At 45.6% G+C, this 22,697-nt stretch overlaps 2 protein-coding genes across 2 annotated transcripts; one reads left to right on the top strand and one right to left on the bottom strand.

Moving 5' to 3' along the window:
• Positions 1-4,717: 4,717 nt before the first annotated feature.
• Positions 4,718-20,367, top strand: LOC144485860 (uncharacterized). The gene is given in 8 exon segments (XM_078203936.1): positions 4,718-4,775; positions 4,894-4,991; positions 5,738-5,766; positions 5,834-6,465; positions 6,468-6,541; positions 13,512-13,924; positions 14,006-14,431; positions 20,343-20,367. Coding segments are annotated over 8 exon segments (1,755 nt in total).
• A 587-nt stretch (positions 20,368-20,954) lies between these two features.
• On the bottom strand, positions 20,955-21,668 carry LOC144485859 (uncharacterized; the record flags this gene model as incomplete). Its single annotated transcript, XM_078203934.1, has 1 exon — positions 20,955-21,668. A coding segment is annotated over one exon (714 nt), but the record flags the coding sequence as incomplete, so codon positions are not given.
• Positions 21,669-22,697: the final 1,029 nt, after the last annotated feature.

Genomic DNA, 22,697 nt, shown 5'->3' with positions numbered 1-22,697 from the left:
GGATTTGGGATTGTTTTCGCTGGAAAGGCGGCGGCTAAGAGGGGATCTTATTGAAACATATAAGATGATTAGAGGTTTAGATAGGGTGGATAGTGATAGCCTTTTTCCTCTGATGGAGAAATCCAGCACGAGGGGGCATGGCTTTAAATTGAGGGGGGGTAGTTATAGAACCGATGTCAGGGGTAGGTTCTTTACCCAGAGGGTGGTGAGGGATTGGAATGCCCTGCCAGCATCAGTAGTAAATGCGCCTAGTTTGGGGGCGTTTAAGAGATCCGTAGATAGGTTCATGGACGAAAAGAAATTGGTTTAGGTTGGAGGGTCACAGTTTTTTTTTAACTGGTCGGTGCAACATCGTGGGCCGAAGGGCCTGTTCTGCGCTGTAATGTTCTATGTTTATGTTCTAGGAGAGTAACTGAAGGTCTGAGAACTGAAATAATATAGAGTTAGAAAGGAGAAAAGGCCACAGAAATGCAACAAGACATTGATTAATCTGTTCTTATCCTGGAGAAATGAAGATGCCGGCTTTGTGTCTTCAACAATATTAGTTCAGTTGACATTTATCCAGAGTATTAAACTCAAGCCCAGTTATAGCGATCACTAACATCAGCAAAAACAAACTCCAACTGTCAGAATGAACACGGTTCAGTCCTGGATGTGATTAACAGCCGCAATAACAACAGAATCCAACCCCTGCAGACACTTGTCAATTTAGAAGATGGGTTGACTGAGTGAATCCCATCTCACACTCAGAGAAGGTGAATGGTCTCTCTCCATTGTGAGTGTGTTGGTGTCTCAGCAGGTGGGATGAGTGAGAAAATCCCTTCCCGCACTCAGAGCAAGTGAACGGTTTCTCCCCGGTGTGAATGTGCTGGTGTGTTCGCAGGTTGGATGAGCGAGTGAATCCCTTTCCACAGTCAGAGCAGGTGAACGGTCTCTCCCTGGTCTGAACTTGCTGGTGTCTCAGCAGAACACTTGAGGCCTTAAAGCTCTTCTCACATTCAGAACATTTGAAAGGTTTCTTATCTGAGTGAACAAGTTGGTGTGATCTGAGGCTGGTTAAATAAATGAATCCTTTTCCACACAAGGAACAAGTGAATGACCTCTCCCCAGTGTGAACTCGCTGATGTTTCTGGAGGCTGGATAACAGAGTGAATCCCTTCCCACACACTGTACATCTGAATGGCCTCTCCTTGTTGTGAACTCGCTAGTGTATCAGCAGATCACTTGTGGTTTTATAACTCTTCTCACATTCGGAATATTTGAAAGGTCTGTTATCAGTGTGAACCAGTCGGTGTGTAGCGAGGTGGGATGATCGTGTAAATCCCTTCCCACACACAGAGCAGGTGAACGGCCTTTCCCCAGTGTGAGTGCGTTTGTGTTCAATGAGATTCTGTGATCGCTTAAATAACTTCCCACAGTAAGAGCAGCAGAACTGTTTCTCGGTGTGAATAGATTGGTGCGTGACCAGGTCCTCAGGGCTTTTAGAGTTGGGATCACCGTCAGCATGGTTAAAAAGCCTCTCTTCAATGTGAACTTGCTGGTGGGTCAGCAGGTGGGATGACTGAATGAATCCTTTCCCGCACATGGAGCAGGTGAATGGTCTCTCCCCAGTGTGACTGCGCCGATGCATTTCCAGCAGCGATGGGTAACTGAATCCCTTCCCACAGTCCCCACATTTCCATGGTTTCTCCATGGTGCGGGTGTTCTTGTCTGGTCAAGCCTTGTCCACACACAACATGTGTATTGCTTCGAAGTAAGGCTATTAAGGGTTATGGGACAAGGCAGAAAATTTGATTGTCATATCATATCAGCCGTGATCTCATTGAATGGAGGAGCAGACTCGATGAGTCCAATGGCCTAATTCTGATCCTAGTTCTCATGGTCTTATTGTTCTCTGCTGTGAATGGTGTGATGTTTTTTTCAGGCTGTGTAACTGGTCAAAGCTCTTTCCAGTCAGTTCACTCTCACTCAGGTCTGTGTCTCGGTGCTTTTCCAGTCACACTCATGTTTGAAATTGTTCCCCACCGCCAGAACAGACAAACATTTCTCCTTCCACATTTAAAGGTCGATGATATTCAGTTTCTGATGAATTGAGTGACTCTGTCAGATCTTGATGTAATGTTTGGTTTCAGTTTCCCATCTGCAATTCATCGTCCTCGTGGACCTTGTAAAAGACATTGACAGAGTCAGTATCGCTGCCAGCACAGGACAGAAATTCACAACAAACAATTCTAGTTTCCACGGAATATTATTTCAAATCTTGTTTCCCCAAATCTTGTGAACCAATCGAACTTCCATCTGAACTAAACCAGAACTTTGTTTCCAGTGTTTGTGAGACACTCTGTCCCCTGAGTTGTGGAAGATATCGAGTGTTCCAGTCGACACTGTCTGCTCCCTCTCCAGGACCACACGAGCACGGACAAGAAAGTTAAAGTTTATTTTTATTAGTCACAGGGAAGGCTGACAGTAACACTGTAATGAAGTTACTGTGAAACCACAGAAGAGGGGCCCACAGCCAAGTTACCCTCTGCTGAACTACAAATTACTGTTTTAACCAGCCCCAAGAACAGGTCCAGGAAAAGATCCTCTGACCTCCCCAGTCTCCTCCACACTGGGCAGCCAACGAACAGGAGCGTGGGGCAGAACAGAAGTATAACTAAAAGTGGAGAAGCAGCTCCTTCAGGGGCTGCAACCTCTCACACTGAATATGTACATGGCTCACGGATTTCTCGAGGCTGCAATTTAAAGAGGAAAAAACAGTGATAAACACAAAGGCAGGTTGTGAAATTGAGCTGAATGAATCTGCTCATTTGTGGAGCCGGCACAAGGAAGAAGTGACTCCGGAAGCTGCTGGATTGTGATTAAAAACCCAAATGGTTTGTTAATGTCCTTCAATGCAGGAAACCTGTCACCCATCCAGATCGACACAAGAATTCAGCCTCAATGGGAGGAGAAAGATAGAGATGAAACAGGGAGGGAATGAACGGTAAGGACTTTATACATCTACAACTGGACAAGAACTGACAGAACCTGCCAAACCACAACCTTCACCAACTCAAAGGATGCAGGAAAATTCACCTCCAAATGTCGTTTTCAATCTCAAGTCTCAAAACAACTTGTAATCCTGAGGTAACCTGTATCCTCCTGCATTTAAGGGGCAATTTAGCATAGCTAATCCACCTAACCTGTACACCTTTGGGGTGTGGGAGGAAACCGGAGCACCTGAAGGAAACTCATGCAGTCACAGAGAGAACGTGCAAACTCCACACAGACAGTCACCCAAAGCTGGAATCGAACCCGGGTCCCTGGTGCTGTGAGACAGCAGTGCTGACCACTGTGCCACCCTGTGCCACTGTACTGCGTTGCTCGGAAATAAGTTTTAGGATTTTGGCCGAGTGATTGTGAAGGCAGACCAGTATACTACCAAGTCAGAATAGTGCGTGATTCTGAAGAGTAAATGCAGGTTATGGGGTCTCCATGCACAAACTGCCCTTATCCATGTTGGAGAAGAGGTTTGTAGTTTTGGAAGGTGCTGTCAAAGGAGGTTTAGCCAATTGCTGGTAATTCTAGTCATGTCCATGTTCCAGTTGTGAACTCGCTGGTGCCTCAGCAGTGTGGATGAACGACTGAATCCCTTCCCACACACTGAAAAATTTGAAATTTTTCTAAATGTAAATTTAATGAAAATCCCTGACAGAACTACTTTTTGCTTACTTGAAACACAGCTTTAAATGGTCCATTTGTTTCTCGAGTCGGTTCCATGAGCAACGCCTTCAACTAAACAAAATCAAAACACTGCAGCTGCTGGAAATCTGAAATGAAAAGAGAAAACGTTGTAAATACTCATCAGGTTAGACAGCATCTATGGAGACAGAAACAGAATTAATGTTGCAGTCACTGATGCTCCTCGAATAAAACACAGACCAATAGCTGCTGTTTAATGGGGCCATGGATCCTACAATCCCATGTGCCCCAGAAACCACTCTATCCATCACACACATTTCCCATTATGACATTTCTGTGTCAAGAGGATGCGCTGTTTAAAAGTTGTCAAGTTCCATTTTTGCGTGTTCATGTTCATTAAAGATACAGTTCGACTTCCCCCTCATTATGTATCAATTTCAGATACTTCGGTTGAGAATTTCCATTCCCCTACTTTCTGTTGGATAATGAATGCCTTGAGTACTTAGAAATCATAGAAACCCTACAGTGCAGAAAGAGGCCATTCAGCCCATCGAGTCTGCACCAACCACAATCCTACCCAGGCCCTACCCCCATATTCCTACATATTTTACCCGCTAATCCCTCTAACCTACGCATCTCAGGACACTAACGGGCAATTTTTAGAATGGCCAATCATCCTAACCTGCACATCTTTGGACTGTGGGAAGAAACCCACACAGACACAAGGAGAATGTGCAAACTCCACACAGACAGTGACCCGATCCGGGATTCGAACCCAGGTCCTTGGAGCTGTGAAGCAGCAGTGCTAACCACTGTGCTACCGTGCCGCATAGGTTACAGTATAATTTGATTCCTAATGTTATTGACTGCACCCGTATCCCTAATTTTCACATCGCAACAGAAAAAGCTCACCGTTCCTAAATGAGGAATTTCGATGGCGTGCGCTTTACCCAACATTCCTCGCGGTGGGGAATGTTCCCTATCCACAGCACGGGAGAGAGGTGCACATGCGCAGTCAGGCCGTGTTTGGCGCATGTGCAGCGTGGATGATGGCAATGGGGAGAGACGTTCCTCTGTCTCATCAGCAACCGGTAAGGATGCGGAGACATGGAGGGAGGATTGGAACCGGCAGATGGACGGAGAGGGTTTCTAAATATCTGGTGAAGGTCTCAAACCTCTAATAGTAATCCGCAAGTCCCGTGTTTGCAGCTTCAGGTCTTTTTCTCGAGATGAGACTCAGGTTAACAGCCGCCATCTTGATTCAGCAGGGAGCAGAGCGCATGCGCTGGTGTCTTGGTGACGCAACAGTGAGTGGGCGGGGCTTCAGCGTTTTCTGCTCCCAACCGGGTCCTCGTGACCGGAAAGCATCGCAAACTGAGCAACAGGTTTTCAACAGCTTCACCCACTCCCAGGGAAACATGGAGTATGAAAGTAAGCTGGCAGGAACATAAAAACTGACTGTAAAAGTTTCTATAGATATATAAAGAGAAAATGATTGACAAAATGTTAGAAATGGGAGAATTCATCACGGGGAATAAAGGGCCGAAGGGCCTGTTCCTGTGCTGTATTGTTCTTTGTTCGAGGGCCGAAGGGCCTGTACTGCGCTGTAATGTTCTATGTTCTGTGTTCTATGGATCTGTCAATCAGCCTCAATCAGCACCTTCAGGAGAATTGGGAGGGTGAATATTAGATACAGCAGAGTGAGAATGGAGGGAGAGTGTGTGGGATGGAGATTCACAGCTTTTGGGGAATGAGAGAGGAAAGAATGTTCCAGAGAAACTAGAATTGTCCTGAATTTCTATCCTGTGCTGACACTGATCACTTTTGTAAATTCTTTTTACAGGATATTTGAAGGGGAGGATTTACAGACAAATTTCAAACCAAACGTCACATCAACATCTGACATCCTCACTCAATTCATCGGGACCTGAATATTTCGACCTTTGTTTCTCAAAGGAGAAATGTTTCTCTGTTCTGTGCTTCAAAAACTTTAATCATTTGTGTGACTTGAAAAGCACCGAGACACATTCACAGCTGAGTGAGAGTGTTCCAGTGCACTGAGTGTGGAAAGAGCTTTAACCAGTTACATTGCCTGAAAATACATCGCAGCATTCACAGTGGGAGAGACTGTACCTGTGTTCTGTGTGAGATTTAACTGCTTGTTTAACCTGGAGAGTCACAAGGACACCCACACCATGGAGAAACTGTGGAAATGTGGGGACTGTGGGAAGGGATTCATTTCCCCATCTCAGCTGGAAGCTCATCGACGCAGTCACACTGGGGAGAGACCATTCACTTGCTGTGTGTGTGGCAAGGGATTCGGTCAGTTATCGAATCTGCGGACACACCAGCGAGTTCACACTGGGGAGAGGCCGTTCACCTGCTCTCAGTGTGGGAAGAGATTCACTCAGACATCCCACCTGCAAACGCACCAGCGAGTTCACACTGGGGAGAGACCGTTCACCTGCTCTGTGTGTGGGAAGGGATTCACTGACTTATCCAGCCTGCGGGGACACCAGCGAATTCACACTGGGGAGAGACCATTCACCTGCTCTCAGTGTGGGGACGGATTCACTCAGTCATCCGCCCTGCGGAGACACCAGCGAGTTCACACTGGGGAGAAGCTGTTCACTTGCTCTCAGTGTTTAAAGGGATTCACTCAATTATCCGACCTGCAGACACACCAGCGAGTTCACACTGGGGAGAAACCATTCACCTGCTCTCAGTGTGGGAAGGGATTCACTCAGTCATCCAGCCTGCGGAGACACCAGCGAGTTCACACTGGGGGAGGCCATTCATTTGCTCTCAGTGTGGGAAGAGTTTCAGAACTTCATCCCACCTGCTGAGACACCAACCAATTCACAAGTGATTCCAGAGGTTGGATTCTGCTGTCATTGTTTCTGCTCTCAGTTACATCCAGGACTGCATTTTGTTCATTTTCCCAGTTGGTCAATGGGGAGGGTCGGAGGGGTTCTTTCTGCTGGACTGGCCGGTCTCACGACTTTGCCTCCAGTGGGCTGAGTCTTGTTACGAATACCTGGTTTCAAATTTCACATGGATCACAGAGTGACCGGGCGATCGGAAGTTAAGACATGTTGAGTCAGCATTTCTAATTGAAACACCGCCTGAATGCCAATCGAATTTCCTTTGCAATAGTTTGTTGTCTCCACTTTCTCCACCCTCGTAGGCAGCGATTTCCAGAACATTACCATTCGCTGCATCAAAATATTCTCCCTCACATTCCCCCCCCTGCATCTCTGACCCAAAACCTTAAATCTGTGTCCCCCTCGTCCTTGTCTCATCAGCTAATGGGAACAGCTTTTCTTTGTCCACCTTATCTAAACCTGTCAGAATCTTGTCCACCTCTATCAAATCTCCCTCAACCTCCTTTGTTCCAAGGAGAACCCCAGCCTGACATTGACAATAAGGAACAAACTAATAGAATATGTTAATGCCTGAAATCAAATGGGAATGTTTAATTTCTGATTTAAAGATATTGTGAATATATTGTCCTGGACAATCAAGGAATTTGAATAACTCACCTTGGGTGTGGTTGAATGGAATAGACAATCTGGTATCCACCTTCATTCTGGTGAAAGTATGGAATGTGTAGCTGGAAAACCCTCCCTAACAGGACTGTGGGTGTACTTACACCTCAGGCATTGTAGCAGTTCAAGAAGGCAGTGTTGGGGTTGACCACGGCCGAGGCAGCTACATACAGCCACATATTCTGTTATAATTGAAGGACTGCAGATTGAATATGAGGCATTATGGGACTGGACTATCTTGACCACATTCCTGTGGCTGCTCAGTTTCTGCAATCACGGACCATTAAAGCTGCTTAGCAGGGCCCCGATAGAGGACGTGGTGGGAATATTTACTCAGAATGAGTTAGAATTAAACTTATTCCAAAACACCGGCTGGTGTTCAGCAGCTGATATACCCGAATTTGTAAAAAGAGGGTCTGACCAATCAACAAACCATGGTAGGGAGTCGGTTAAGAAGTGAAGAAGCGTTCTCAGGCATTGTTTAAATTATTTCATCATAAATTTGTGATAAGAACTGTGAGGGACTTGTGACCCGATAGTCGGCGAGGTGACGGTATACTCCAAGTAGCACTGGACTGAAAAGCGGACCTCTGAGCGTAGATTATAATGGTTATAATCCTACCCAAGCATGGTCAGTGAAAAATCAGAGCTCAAGTGGGGACCGGAGAGGTCTCTTACCTGCCATTTGGAAACTAAGAACAAGAAACATATTGATAAAATAATTAGAGAATAGAGCCAACGTTTTGAGTCTGAATGACACTTCGTAAGAGCTCTTATGAAGGGACATCTTGATTCGAAATATTGGCTCTATTCTCTCTCCACAGATGCTATCAGACCCGCTGAGATTTTCCAGCATTTTCTGGGTTTTTTTCAGATTCCAGCATCCACAGTATTTCACTTTTATGATAAAATGATTTGGTCTGATTGGGATCCCCACGACCCTCCCGCATTGTTCTGACTCTACCAGCTGGGCTGTGGAATTAATTGGATAGATCTTCCAGAGAGCCAGCAGAGACATAATGGGCCAAATGATTTCTATTTATGCTGTATCATTCTCTAAAACAGTGAATATTCAGTATCAGGGACAGAGAGAAGAACCAGTGACTGTGCGATTGAACCCAGCCAGAATCAGCACCATAAAGGGAGGAGTGAGAGGGAAACGGTGTGAAAGCTTTGAAACCATTGCATGGTCCTGCAGCAGAACTTTGAGAAATGGAGCACAGGAGATCACCAATTCTCAATATTTCATTAATTTACCTCAAATGCGAACAATGTTATTATGAATTAATTGTATGAGGTTTCAATGGCGGTTATTACCCAGCATTCGCTGCGGGTGTGAAAGTGCCCTACTCACTCCACAGGAGCCCAGTGCGCAGGCGCAGCGCTGTATCTGGGGCATGCGCAGTGTCACTTTGCTCGGAGGCCTGCGAGTGCGGGAGACACTTGTTTCAAGGGGTGAGAATCGGTAGGGCGGCCGGAGGAATGGAGTCGGGGTGGGGAGGGAGCAGAGGCTTCATGAACATCTGCTGTAGGCCGCAAGGCCTGAATAAGAGCCTTCCGGTCCCGGGTTTGCAGCTCCGGGGATTTTATCTGGGATCAGGCCCAGTGCCGTGGCCGCCATCTTTGTTTAGCGGGGAGCAGAGCGCATGCGCGGTCAGTGGGCGGAGCTTCAGGATTTGGGTGACCAGGAGAGACAATGTTTGAGTCATTGACTGACAGGCCGGGTTCATGGATGCTGCCTTTCCCGGGGGAAGGTGCTGCAGGGGGAATGTGCGGCCATTCGAATAACAGAACAAAAACATGATCAAAATTAGGAGCAGGAGGGGGCATCTAGACCCATCGAGGCTGCTCCGCCATTCAGTAAACACATGGCTTAACTCAATTTTCCTCCAGCCTCAACCTCTCTAACTCATCACCTCCTGGTAGGTAAAATTGTAAATAACACAGCTTTGAATATACTCAATGAGCCGGCCTCTATTGTTCAATGAGGGAGAGAATTTCACAGCTTACTGAACTTCTGAGAGAAGCAATTTCTCCTCATCTCTGTCTTAGATCATTATTTTTAAATTGTTCTCGCAGTTCCAGATTCCGTGTTGAGGGGTAAACCCTTTCAGCATTCACTCTGTCAAGCACCTTCAGAATCTCATATGTTTCAGTAAGATCACATCTCATTTATCTAAAATCCAACGAGCATAGATGCACCCTGCCGAACCTTTCCTCATAAAACTGACCCCTTCATGCCCAAAATCAGCGAGTGAACCTTGTCTGAATTGTTTCCAATGTAAGTATATTCCATCTTAAGAAATCTTATGCTAGAAAACAGGAGGGGAGAATGTTATGGATTTATATTCAGGACTGACAAATGACTGTTGGGGGTGACACAGTGGTTAGCAGTTCTGTCTCATAGCGCCAGAGACCCGGTTCAATTCCAGCCTCGGGTGATTGTCTGTATGGAGTTTGCACACTCTCCCTCTGTCTGTGTGGGTTTCCTCCGGGTGCTCTGGTTTCCTCCCACACTCCAAAGATGTGCAGGTTAGGTTGATCAACAGTGCTAAATTGTCCCTCTGTGTCCCAAGATGAGGGGGGAGGAAAGGGGAGGATTAGTGATGTACGTACATCAGGTTACAGGGATAGGGTCTGAGTAAAGGGTCTGTTAGAAACTTGATGCAGACTCAATGACCTAAAAGACCTCCTTCAGCACTGCAGAAATTCTGTGATTTTGGAATCTCCTTGGTTAGAAGAAGAGGATTTTCAAGCAATCTCAAACCCCCCAAAAATGTGTATCTCTTAATTTCAAGCCACAATTAACACGTGACTCTTGTAATCTCCTTTTGCAGGGAGTTAGAATATTTGAAGATTGCAATTTTTCTCTGATTCCAGTGCTTCTGACATCTTTCCAGCTGCAGGTTTCAAATTAGAAAACAGTGAAATTGTTTCAGAGGTGAGTATTATTGAACATTTACCTATAATTTTGAATTTTCCTGCTGTGCTCTGTTATCTGTACTCTGGTTCCACGTCTTTGGGGCTGGTGTGACTCCGTTACTCTGGATCTGAATCCATGTCCATCCATTGCTTTGTTTCACCCCTGCCCTCCCTGATCACCTCTCTGTCATTGTCAGTTCAGAGAAGGATCTGCAGGCTGATAGCTGGGATGAAGGCATTGTTTTGTGAGGAAAGGTTGGGCCTGTACTGACTGGAGTTTAGAGGTGATCATAGTATTGACATCAGATTGTGAGGTAGTGATTAGTATAGATGAAGAGAGGATGTTTCCAATGTTGGGGATTCCAGAATTAGTCGGCAAATTGTCAAAATAAAGGGTCCCCCATTTCTGATGGTGAGGAGGAGAAATGTCTTCCCTCAGAGGGCCGTTAGTCTTTGCAATTCTCTTCCCCAGAGAGCAGTGGAGGCTGCATCATTAAATATACTCAAAATACAGAGAGATTTTTGATCGAAAAGGGAGTCAAGGGTGACAGGAAGAAAAGTGGAGTTAAGATAACATCAAATCAGCCATGATCTTGATGGGGAGACGATGGCCTTGTGGTATTATTGCTGGACTATTAATCAGAAACTCAGCTAATGTTCTGGGGACCCGGGTTTGAATCCTGCCATAGAATCATAGAAATCCTACAGTACAGAGGGAGGCCATTCAGCCCATCGAGTCTGCACCAACAACAATCCCACCCCATAGCAGCTTGGTGGAATTTGAATTCAATAAAAAATATCTGGAATTAAGAAATTACTGATGACCATGAAACCCTTTTGATTGTCGGAAAAACCTATCTGGTTCACTAATGTCCTTCAGGGAATGAAATCTGCCATCCTTAACTGGTCTGGCCAACATGTGACTCCAAAGCCACAACAATGTGGTTGACTTGCAACTGCCCTCCAAGAGCAACTAGGGATGGATAATAAATGCTGGCCAGCCAGCAACATCCATATCCCATGAATGAATGAAACAAATTCAATTGAGCAGCTTGGTGGGCTGAATTTCTAACTATTTCTTATGATCTGTCAGGAACATGAAATGGTGAGTGTCAATCAGCATTAATTAGCACCTTCAGGAGAATTGGGTGGGTGTATATTAAAGTTTATTTATTAGTCACAAGTAAGGCTTATTTTAACACTGCAATTTCTCTTAAAGACATCGACATCCTTTGCTCCCTCAGCTTGACACATTGATTTGTCTGGCTGAAAGGTCCCTTTTCTAATGTTCACAATTAAAGGGCTGGTTTCCCCAGGGGATGGCTGACATTTAAAAGAACAATAAATTAATATAGGGCAGAGATATGCCTTGTGTTGTTACATTGTAGATTTGATATATTATTTATGGTTCTGTAACAAAGTACATTTATTATTATTTCTCGTTTTGTAATGGAGCACTGAAGCTATGTTATATATTTCCACTCATCGAGTCATTACAGCACAGAAGGAGTCCATTCAGTAACTCGAATCCATGCTGACTCTCTGTAGAACAATCCAGTCAGTCCCATTCCCTTTCTATATTCCCTTTCCCCTGCAAGTTTATTTCCTTCACGTGCCCATCTAATTTCTGAAATATATTAAAGGGGACAGTAAACTAATATAGGACAGAGACGTGTCTGATGTTTTTTTTAATTCATCCTTGGGACACGGGCATTGCCGGCTGGGCCAGCATTTATTGCCCATCCCTAATTGCCCTTGAACTGAGTGGCTCGCTGGGCCATTTCAGAGGATGGTTGAGAGTCAACCACATTGCTGTGGCTCTGGAGTCACATGTAGGCCAGACTGGGTAAGGACGGCAGATTTCCTTCCCTAAAGCACATTAATGAACCAGATGGGTTTTTTGGTCAATCGACAATGGTTTCATGTTCATCAGTAGATTCTGAATTCCAGATTTTGTTTTTAAATTCAAATTCCACCATCTGCCGTGGCAGGATTCAAACCTGGGTCCCCAGAACATCAGCTCAGTTTCTGGATTAATAGTCTAGCGATAATACCACGAGGCTACCAACTCCCCTGTTGTTATATGGTACAGATTAGATATATTATTAAAAGCTCTGTAATAAAATACACTTATTATATCTGGCTGTGTAATTTTGGACTGCAGCTATATTATATATTTCCAACAATCTCTTCCCTCAGAGAATTGTTAGTATCTAGATTTCTCTTCCATAGGGACCAGTGGAGGGATTGAATATATTCAAGGATGAGTTAGACAGTTTTTGAATGATAAGGGAGTCAATAATTATTGGGAACAGGCTGGAAAATGGAGAGAAAGCTCAGATGAGGAAGGATTTCTTCACTCAAGGATGTGGTGATGTTTTGGATTCTCTACCCCAGAGGACTATAGAGCCTCAGTCATCAAGAATTTTCAAGAGAGGGATTGATAGGTTTCTAGATATTGAAGATATCGATGGATATGGGGGACAGTGTGGGGAAAATAATGCAGAGGTAGATCAACCAATAATCTCAATGAATGGTTGAGCAGACTCGATGGGCCGAATGCTGACTGCAGCTCCTATTTGTTCTGATTTCTGTGCTGGACAGGAAGCAGTGAACATGGATCTGTCAATCAGCCTCAATCAGCACCTTCAGGAGAATTGGGAGGGTGAATATTAGATACAGCAGAGTGAGAATGGAGGGAGAGTGTGTGGGATGGAGATTTACGGCTTTTGGGGAATGAGAGAGGAAAGAATGTTCATTAGAATCATAGAATTGCTGCATCTTATCAACCGTCCCTGAGCTTTCACAATGAATCCCATTTCTGAGGACACCCTTATCTCTGACTTGTCTGTACTGCCGGCAGTCTCACAAAGCAGCTGCCTGTGTGCTGATACACACCCTGCTGGGCAAGTTTAATGCTCCATGACTGTGTCTTTAATGAATGCTCCATAGAAACTAGAAATGTAGATTTGAATTTCGATCATATTCTGAATTGCGATATTTTTTTTTCTAAATTGACTTACAGGATATTAGACAAGGAGAAATCAGACAGAAATCTCCAACATCACATCGAGATCTGACAGAGTGACTCGATTTCTTGGGACCTGAATATCATCGGCCTTTGAATCTAGCAGGAGAAATGTTTGTTTGGCCTCTTGGCTTCAAAAGATTGTAAACATCGCTGTGACTAGAAATGCACTGAGATACACACACCCGAGTGAGAGTGTTCCAGTGCACTGAGTGTGGAAAGAGCTTTAACCAGTTACATAGCCTGAAAATACATCGCAGCATTCACAGCGCGGAGAGACTGTACCCGTGTTCTGTGTCAGATTTAACTGATTGTTTAACCTGGAGAGTCACAAGGACACCCACACCATGGAGAAACCATGGAAATGTGGGAACTGTGGGAAGGGATTCAGGTTCCCATCTCTGCTGGAAATTCATCGACGCAGTCACACTGGGGAGAGACCGTTCACCTGCTCTGTGTGTGGGAAGGGATTCACTGACTTACCTAATCTGCAGAGACACCAACGACTTCACACTGGGGAGAGGCCATTCACCTGCTCTGTGTGTGGGAAGGGATTCAGTCAGTTATCCAGCCTGCAGAAACACAATCTCACTCACACCAATGAGAGACTATTTAAATGCTCTGACTGTGGGAGTGGTTTCAAAAGCTCTGGGGAACTGGTGTCCCACCAGCGCATTCACACTGAGGAGAGACCGTTCAGCTGCTCTCACTGCTCAAAGAGATTTAGAACTTCATCCGACCTGCGGATACACCAGCGAGTTCACACTGGGGAGAGACCGTTCACCTGCTCTGTGTGTGGGAAGGGATTCACTCATTCATCCAGCCTGCTGAGTCACAATCTCACTCACACCAATGAGAGACCGTTTAAATGCTCTGACTGTGGGAGCGGATTCAGAAGTTCTCAGGATCTGGTATCCCACCAGCACATTCACACTGGGGAGAGACCGTTCAGCTGCTCTCACTGCTCAATGAGATTTAGAACTTCATCCAACCTGCAGATTCACCAGCGAGTTCACACAGGGGAAAGACCGTTCACCTGCTCTGTGTGTGGGAAGGGATTCACTCGGTCATCCAGCCTGCAGAAACACAAAGCCACTCACACCAATGAGAGACCATTTAAATGCTCTGACTGTGGGAATGGCTTCAAAAGGTCTCAGGATCTGGTGTCCCACCAGCGCATTCACACTGAGGAGAGACCGTTCAGCTGCTCTCACTGCTCAAAGAGATTTAGAACTTCAACCAACCTGCGGCAACACCAGGGAGTTCACACCGGGGAGAGACCATTCACCTGCTCTGTGTGTGGGAAGGGATTCACAACTTCATCCCACCTGCGCAGACACAAAGTCACTCACACTAATGAGAGACCGTTTAAATGCTCTGACTGTGGGAGCGGATTCAAAAGCTCTCAGGACCTGGTGTCCCACCAGCGCATTCACACTGAGGAGAGACCGTTCAGCTGCTCTCACTGCTCAAAGAGATTTAAAAGGTCATCCAGCCTGTGGGAACATCAGCGAGTTCACACTGGGGAGAGACCATTCCCCTGCTCTGTGTGTGGGAAGGGATTCACTACTTCATCCAGCCTGCAGAAACACAAAGCCACTCACTCCAAGGAGAGACCCTTTAAATGCTCTGCCCGAGAGGCCGGCTTCAGAAGCTGTCAGGAACTGATGATCCCCGAGCACATTCACACCGGGGAGAGGCCGTTCAGCTGCTCTCACTGTTCAGGGAGGTTTAGAATATCATCAACACTGCTGAAACACCAGTGAGTTCACACCGGGGAGAAACCATTCACCTGCTCGGTGTGTGCGAAAGGATTTACTCGGTTATCCAGCCTGCCCAGACACAACATCATCACACCCAGGAGAGACCCTTTAAATGTGGGCGTGGCTTCAAAAGCTCTCGGGGACTCGTGTCCCACCAGTGAGTTCACACCAGGCAGAGGCTGGTCACCTGCTCTGACTGGGAAGGGATTCACTCAGTCAGCAAACTTGGTGAAACACCAGTGAGTTCACAAGTGATTACAGTTCTGGGATTATTCTTGTGAATCTTTCTTGCCCCTTCTCCAGTGCCTCTATTTCCTTTTTCTAAATGGAGATCACAAATAGAACGTAGAACAGTACAGCACAGGAACAGACCCTTCAGCCCACCATGTTGTGTCGAACATGATGCCAAATTAAACTATTCCTTTCTGCCTGCCCTTGGTCCATATTCCTCTATTCCTCACATATTCATGTGCTTATTTAAAACCCCCTTAAACGTCCCTATCGTATCTGCCTCCACCACCACTCCTAGCAGCGCATTCCAGACACCTACCACTCTCTGTGTAAAAAACCTTACCTCTCACATCTCCTTTGAACTTTCCCCATCTCACCTTAAGTGCATGTCCCCTGGTATTAGACATATCAACTCTGGGGGAAAAGATTCTATGTCTCATTTTGTAGACTGCTATCAGGTCTCCCCTCACCCTCCACCGCTATCGAGAAAACAACCCTCGTTTGTCAGTCGCTCACACCCTCCAATCCAGGCAGCATCCTGGGAAACCTCTTCTGCATCTTCATCAAAACCTCTGCATCCTTTCTGTAATGTGGCGACCAGAATTGAACACAATATTCTAAGTGTGGCCCAAACAAAGTTTTATAAAGCTGCAACATGGCACGCTGACTCTTGTACTCAATAAAGGCAAGCATGCCATATGCTTTCTTTACCGACTAAATATTTGTGTGGCTAATTTCAGGAAGCTATGGACTTGAACCCCAAGATCCCCCTGTACATTAACTGTATACTTATCCTTAATATTTGATCTCCCAAAATGCAGCACCTCACACTTGCCCGGATTAAAATCCATCTGCCATTTCTCCGCTCATATCTGTAGCTGATCTACATCCCACTGTATCCTTTGACAACCTTCTACACTATCTACAACTCCATCTAGTTTTGTGTCGTCTGCAAACTTACTAACCCACCCATCCACGTTTTCATCCAAGTCATTTATATATATCACAAATAGCGCAGGTCCCAGTACAGATCCCTGCAGAACACCACGAGTCATGGACCTCCAGTCAGAAAAACACCCTCCACCACTACTCTCTGATTTCTATGGGAAGTCAATTCTGAATCCAAGCGGCCAAGTCACCGTGAATCCCATGCATCTTAATCTTCTGGATGAGCCGACCATGAGGGAACTTGTCGAAAGCCTCACTAAAATCCATGTTCACAACATCCACTGCTCTACCCTCATCGATCACCTTCGTCATCTCCTCGATAAAATCGATCAAGTTAGTAAGATGTTGACGGTGCTCCCACTGCAGTCCCGTGATGAAAATATAGACTGGTTGGTGAAATGTAGATAACAGGTAGAATTGATATCTAATGAGGACTTTATACTTTAGAATTGAATACAGGGCTCATTGTTACTAACGGGGAAAGAAGGGTTAAAACCCTGACCCAGAACCCTTTTCACACACACGTGGACATCTCTGAATCTGACACACACCAAATGGAACGTTACACAAGGGACTGGAATTCACTGGAATTTCTTAACAACCTTTCAATAGAAATGTCCTGGTACCGACTGTGACAAAGGACACAACAGACAGCAAGAACCAGGAGGAACCTTTAACCCAGAGAATGTTAATAACCTTGTTCAGGATACCGGTGCCAGGCACAGGAGGATCCCAGGAAAAACGGAACATTTAATTTCTGTCTGTTTCACAATTCTAAATGACTGATTCTTTAACATAGGAATGTTTAAAAACAGCATTGTGATATTCCAAGGTCAGTGTGTCTGGGAAAGGGGCACACTGATGTGTTTTTATTTTAAACAGGAGGATCCATTGAAAAGCAGCTCTGGACAATACGAGCACCTCCTGACCTACTTTCAATTCATTTCAAATCACCCATCACTTTCCGTGGAATATTCTTTATTCTTTCCTGGGATGTGGACACTGCTGGCAAAGCCCCAGCACACGTTGCTCAGCTCCTAATTTCCCCTTGAATGGAGTGACTTGCTCAGCCATTTCAGAGGGACAGTTAAGAGTCACCCACATTGCTGTGTGGGTCTGGATTCACATGTAGGCCAGACCGGGTAAGGATGGCAGATTTCCCTCCCTGATAGGGAGCATTAATAGGGTGAACTGGACAGGTTTTTACAACAGTCGATAGTTTCATGGTCACCGTTTCTGAGACTAACTTTATATAATTCCAGATTGATTCACTGAATTCAAATCCCACCAGCTGCCTGTCCCCAGATCCTTTGCTGGGTCTCTGCATTACTCGGCCAGTGACATTCCCACCACCTCCCCCTGAATGGAATATTCCACACAACCCCTTAGTTAAACAGGAAGGAGAAAAGAGAGGATTTGACCTTTGGATGACCTCATCATGAACTTCAGAAACCTTAAAGCTGACCATTCTGTAAAATTTTATAAACTTTATTTTTATAAAACACAGAGTAAGAAACAGATGAAAAGTAACGATGGACGTTCCGACTGACATCAGAAACATTGATTGACCGGATAAACACTCACTGCATCACAGAGCGATCCTCAACCATTAAAGAATTGACCCACAATAAGGAATGAGAGAGCCTTATAAAAAGGGGCAGGAGTTTACACAGAGAGGCGACACCCACAGCTGCTCAGGATGATGGAACTCAGTTCAGGAAGGGAATAAAGTGAGAAGCTTTTGCGATTCAAGGTAGAAGTATTGAACAATCTGGAATCAGTGCTTCTCGAGCTTGCTGACTAGCCGAACACTTCAATTAATCTCATCATAAAAACTCCCGGTGTAAATAACATGGATTTGACTGACAAATGTTGAAGTGTTGGTTCAGAGACACAAGTTTTGACTTCCCATTTGAGCCCGGGGCTCCTTTCTGTCTCTGTTGCTCGTGTCAATGACAGCCAGGTGACGGAGCTGAGGGCTGAATTTAGCTGAGAATAACGAGGCCTGCGCCCCAGTTGGGCATCGCCCCCCCATGGGCGTCACACTAACAGAGAGACAGGAAGGTGCTGGAGGTCTGACTGGGAAATGGGCCTCCAACCAATCAGGGCACCGGAGGAGGTGACCAGGGCTGATGGTGACGTGACCCCCGGGGTTCAGTGTCCCTGTGTCCAAAGCGGGGAGTCACAGGAACAGGGGACAGAGGAGCTGAAGAGAATCCAGTTGTGTCCAGAACATTGTGAACATCCTTTTACTCTGGTTGTCTTTGATCCTCAAGTCATTTTCTGTTTGTTTTAACCATGTTCTGTTTCATTAATAAACTTTTATCAGTAAAAATATTTGATTGTTCTGGACTTTTCCTGATGAGATTGATGAACTTTAGGGAAAGAGGGTGAGAGGGGTTGGTAGGTTCTTTAACAGAAAGTGAGTCCCTCTAAAGGTAATTGGCAAAGGAGCCAGAGGGGGAGATGAGATTTTATTTTTGACTCAGCGATGTTAGAAAATGGGGTTCAGGGAGTCAATTAACCCTTTCTCCCCTTTTCCCAAACTCTGAAATGATTCCCAGTGATAACCCTTATTGGTGACAGTGGTTAGATTTTATTCAGTATCAATAAGAGCTGACACAGGCTAATGTCTGAGCAGTCGTATCAAAGTGCAGCAGCATTACCATTACACTCTGGGTAGAAGCAGCATCTCCACGGAAATGCTCCCTGCTCTGCCCCAGATGCCATGGCACCAGTCAATGCAATATGTAAAACCTCGACAAATCTCTGTGCTCGGGGAATCCCTTCTTAACCCAGTCATTGCCCAGCTAACATAACAAAACCTGTCACTGAACCATCTGTACCCCCCCACAAGCCACATCAAACTCTCAAACAATTGTCTTCCCACGCTCCGTCCCTGGTACAGGGAGTCAGCATTCCCGTGCCAAGCAGTGAAAACATGGTGGCCTTGACACACAGGTCATCTAGGATTCAAGGCCCTCCTGGTTTCTCTGTCCTCTGGGAGCTGTTTATCTCCCTGCTCCCACACAGCAAGTTGTCTGTTCTCAGCTCTGCTGCATTTCTGCTGAAGTTTGGCCCCTTTTACACCTTTCAGATCAATAAAACATTTGGTCAATGACCCAAACCACAATTTCCCATCCTGTCACCTGTCAACCATCCTTACCCAGAGCGTAATCACAACAGGAATAAAAACAGGAGAAGTGTAACAATCAAATTCAAAATAAATGCACAGCCAGTTATAGAATCGAATATCATATTCACTAATTAGCAAGAAAACCCAAAGTAGGGGGTCCCCCAGGATTATTTCAGTCCACATCTTGAGGGGGAGGAGAACTTTCTCTCTGACCCCTCACTCAATTTCACTCCGTTATTTTCGAGTTCTATTCTGGTCCCACCTGGGGTAACATCTAATCAAACTTTTCTCCTGAAGGAACACCGTGAGTTCTCGGTTACTTGTACGTTAGGACAGGTCCTTCAATCAACAGATCAAGCATGGATGTAAAAGATTCTCCAGCTCTCTCCTTACCCCTGTCCAACTGTGGACAGTTCTTACTCCGTATTATTTCTCCCAAGACCTCAATTGTCCCAATCTATAATATGATCCATTTTACTGTAATTTCACTCACTTTGTGAGCATGTGCAGTGTGTTTAATTGGACCCTGATTGTTTTGAACTCAGTTTCTCTCTGGAGTGTGTGTCAATGCCTTGATGATGTCACAATGATGTCACAATCCCCTGGCCACATTAACCATTTCATCTCCTGCAGTGTCTCAAGTAGCTGTGTGTGTTTGGGACCCGCTCTTCACTCCATCTCACCATGAATTTAGGCTTGTTATTTTTCACATGTAACAAATCACATCTGTGCACTCACTCCGGTATCCCAAAATCATGTCACACATTCTTAACTCTCAGATGTATTGATGAAAAGTTCAAAATGAGTGCCTGTCTTTCTTATCTCCCCTTGTTATGGTGCTGATGTTTCATGGAGTGGCCGGGCTTTCAAATGTGGATTTCTTTAAAACAAAGTTCATGGACAAGGATGTAAATATCTCCCAGAGAAAGTGATCAACTTATTCATCCCATCTACACATTCCTGACTTTCACTAGAATGTAGGTGGATACCAGATTGATATATTCCACTCAACCACACCCAAGGTGAGTTATTCCAATTCCCTTATTGTCCTGTTGTGATGTATTTCTTCCAACTAACCACAGGAGACCCAGGGACATGTTACAATAGTTTATTCATGATTCACGCCTGGAGGGAACAACCCCAGAGAAAGCTCTGGAGGAGCACCCTCCTGTGATACAGCTCTCACAGCTCAAAGTCACAGCCCTGACAAAGCTCTCTAATACAGTAATCACAGAGACATTCTAATACAACTCTCAGCTCCAAGTCACAGATACAGACAGCTTACGCAGTTATTCAATAGTGAAAAATGCAAGGGTTGTGAGGAAGAATATTTTGGTGCAGCGGATGGTAATGACCTGGAACACGCTGCCTACGAGGGTGGAGGAAGTGGAGACAATAAATAATTACAAAGGAAATTGGACGGGATTTGGGAAGTTTCAAACAGAAATGCTGACTAAATATCTCTGAACTTCCTCACACCCGGTCACTCTGTGATCCTTGTGAAATCTGAAACCAGATATTCACAACAAGACTCAAAGAGCATCAGCCCACTGGAGGCAAAGTCGTGAGACCGGCCAGTCCAGCAGAAAGAAACCCCCCGACCCTCCCCATTGACCAACTGTGAGAATGAACAAAATGCAGTCCTGGATGTAATTGAGAGCAGAAACAATAACAGCAGAATCCAACCCCTGGAATCACTCGTGAACCTGTTGGTGTCTCAGCAGCTGGGATGAAACTCTGAAACCCTTCCCACACTGAGAGCAGGTGAACGGTCTCTCCCCAGTGTGAACTCGCTGGTGTGTCTGCAGATTGGATGACTGAGTGAATCCCCTTCCACACTGAGAGCAGGTGAATGGCCTCTCCCCAGTGTGAACTCGCTGGTGTCTCCGCAGGGTGGATGACAGAGTGAATCCCTTCCCACACTGAGAGCAGGTGAACGGTTTCCCCCCAGTGTGAACCCGCTGGTGTATCTGCAGATTGGATGACTGACTGAATCCCTTCCCACATTGAGAGCAGGTGAACGGTTTCTCCCCAGTGTGAACTCGCTGGTGCTTCTGCAGGGTGGATGACTGAGTGAATCCCTTCCCACACTGAGAGCAGGTGAATGGCCTCTCCCCAGTGTGAACTCTCTGGTGTGACCGTAGGCTGGATAAGTCAGTGAATCCCTCCCCACACTGAGAGCAGATGAATGGCCTCTCCCCAGTGTGAACTCGCTGGTGTGTCTGCAGCTGGGATAACCGAGTGAATCCCTTCTCACACTGAGAGCAGGTGAATGGTTTCTCTCCAGTGTGAACCTGCTTGTGTCTCCACAGAGCGGATGCCTGAGTGAATCCCTCCCCACACTTAGAGCAAGTGAACGGCCTCTCCCCAGTGTGAACTCGCTGGTGTTGCTTCAGGATGGATAACCGAGTGAATCCCTCTCTACAGTGAGAGCAGATGAATGGCCGCTCCCCAGTGTGGCTGCGCCGATGAGCTTCCAGCTGGGATGGGGTTCTGTATCTCTTCCCACAGTCCGCACATTTCCATGGTTTCTCCATGGTGCAGGTGTCCTTGCCTCTCTCTTGGGTGGACAATTAGTTGAAGCCTCATCCACACACAGAACACGAGTACAGTCTCTCCCTGCTGTGAATGATGTGATATTTATTCAGGCTGTGTAACTGGTTAAAGCTCTTTAGTCCGTGCGCTGGAACACTCTCACTCAAGTGTGGCAGTGTGTTGGTGCTTTTCCAGTCACACTGATGTTTGAAATCTTTTCAAATCATTTCTCCTTCTCGATTCAAAGGCTGATGATATTCAGCTCCCAAGGAATATGACTCTGTCAGATCTAGACGTGACGTTTGAGATTTCGGAATGCGATTCCTCTTTCAATATCCTGTAAAATGAGTTTATTAAAGCCATCACTGTCGGAACAGGATAGAAATTCAGAAGACACAATTCCAGTTTCTATAGAACATTATTTCCTCCCTCATTTCCCAAAAGTTGTAAATCTCCATCCCACACACTCTCCCTCCATTCTCACTCTGCTGTATCTAGTATTCACCCTCCCAATTCTCCTGAAGGTGCTGATTGAGGCTGATTGACAGATCCATGCTCACTGCTTCCTCTCCAGCACATAGAAATTATAAGAAACAGGAGCTGCAGTTGGCCATTCAGCCCATCGAACTGCCTCAATCATTGATTGAGAATTGGCCGATCTACCTCAGCGTGGGGTGCATAATTCCAAAACTACGCACATACTTGAGTGAGGAAATCCCTCCTTATCTTAACTTTCTCTCCCTTTTTCTCCCTGTTCCCCATAACGCTTGACGCCTTTATCAATCAAAAATCAGTTTAACTCACCCTGGAATATATTCAATGACTCTCACCCTCCACTCATCCCTGTGGAAAAGAAATCCAAACACTAATGACTCTAATAGGCAAGAGACGAATGACTGGAA

Source organism: Mustelus asterias, unplaced genomic scaffold, assembly GCF_964213995.1.
Source record: "Mustelus asterias unplaced genomic scaffold, sMusAst1.hap1.1 HAP1_SCAFFOLD_241, whole genome shotgun sequence".
Taxonomy (NCBI): Eukaryota; Metazoa; Chordata; class Chondrichthyes; order Carcharhiniformes; family Triakidae; genus Mustelus; species Mustelus asterias.
The sequence above is the reverse complement of the archived record's forward strand: the minus strand, read 5'-3'. Positions and strand labels throughout refer to the sequence as shown.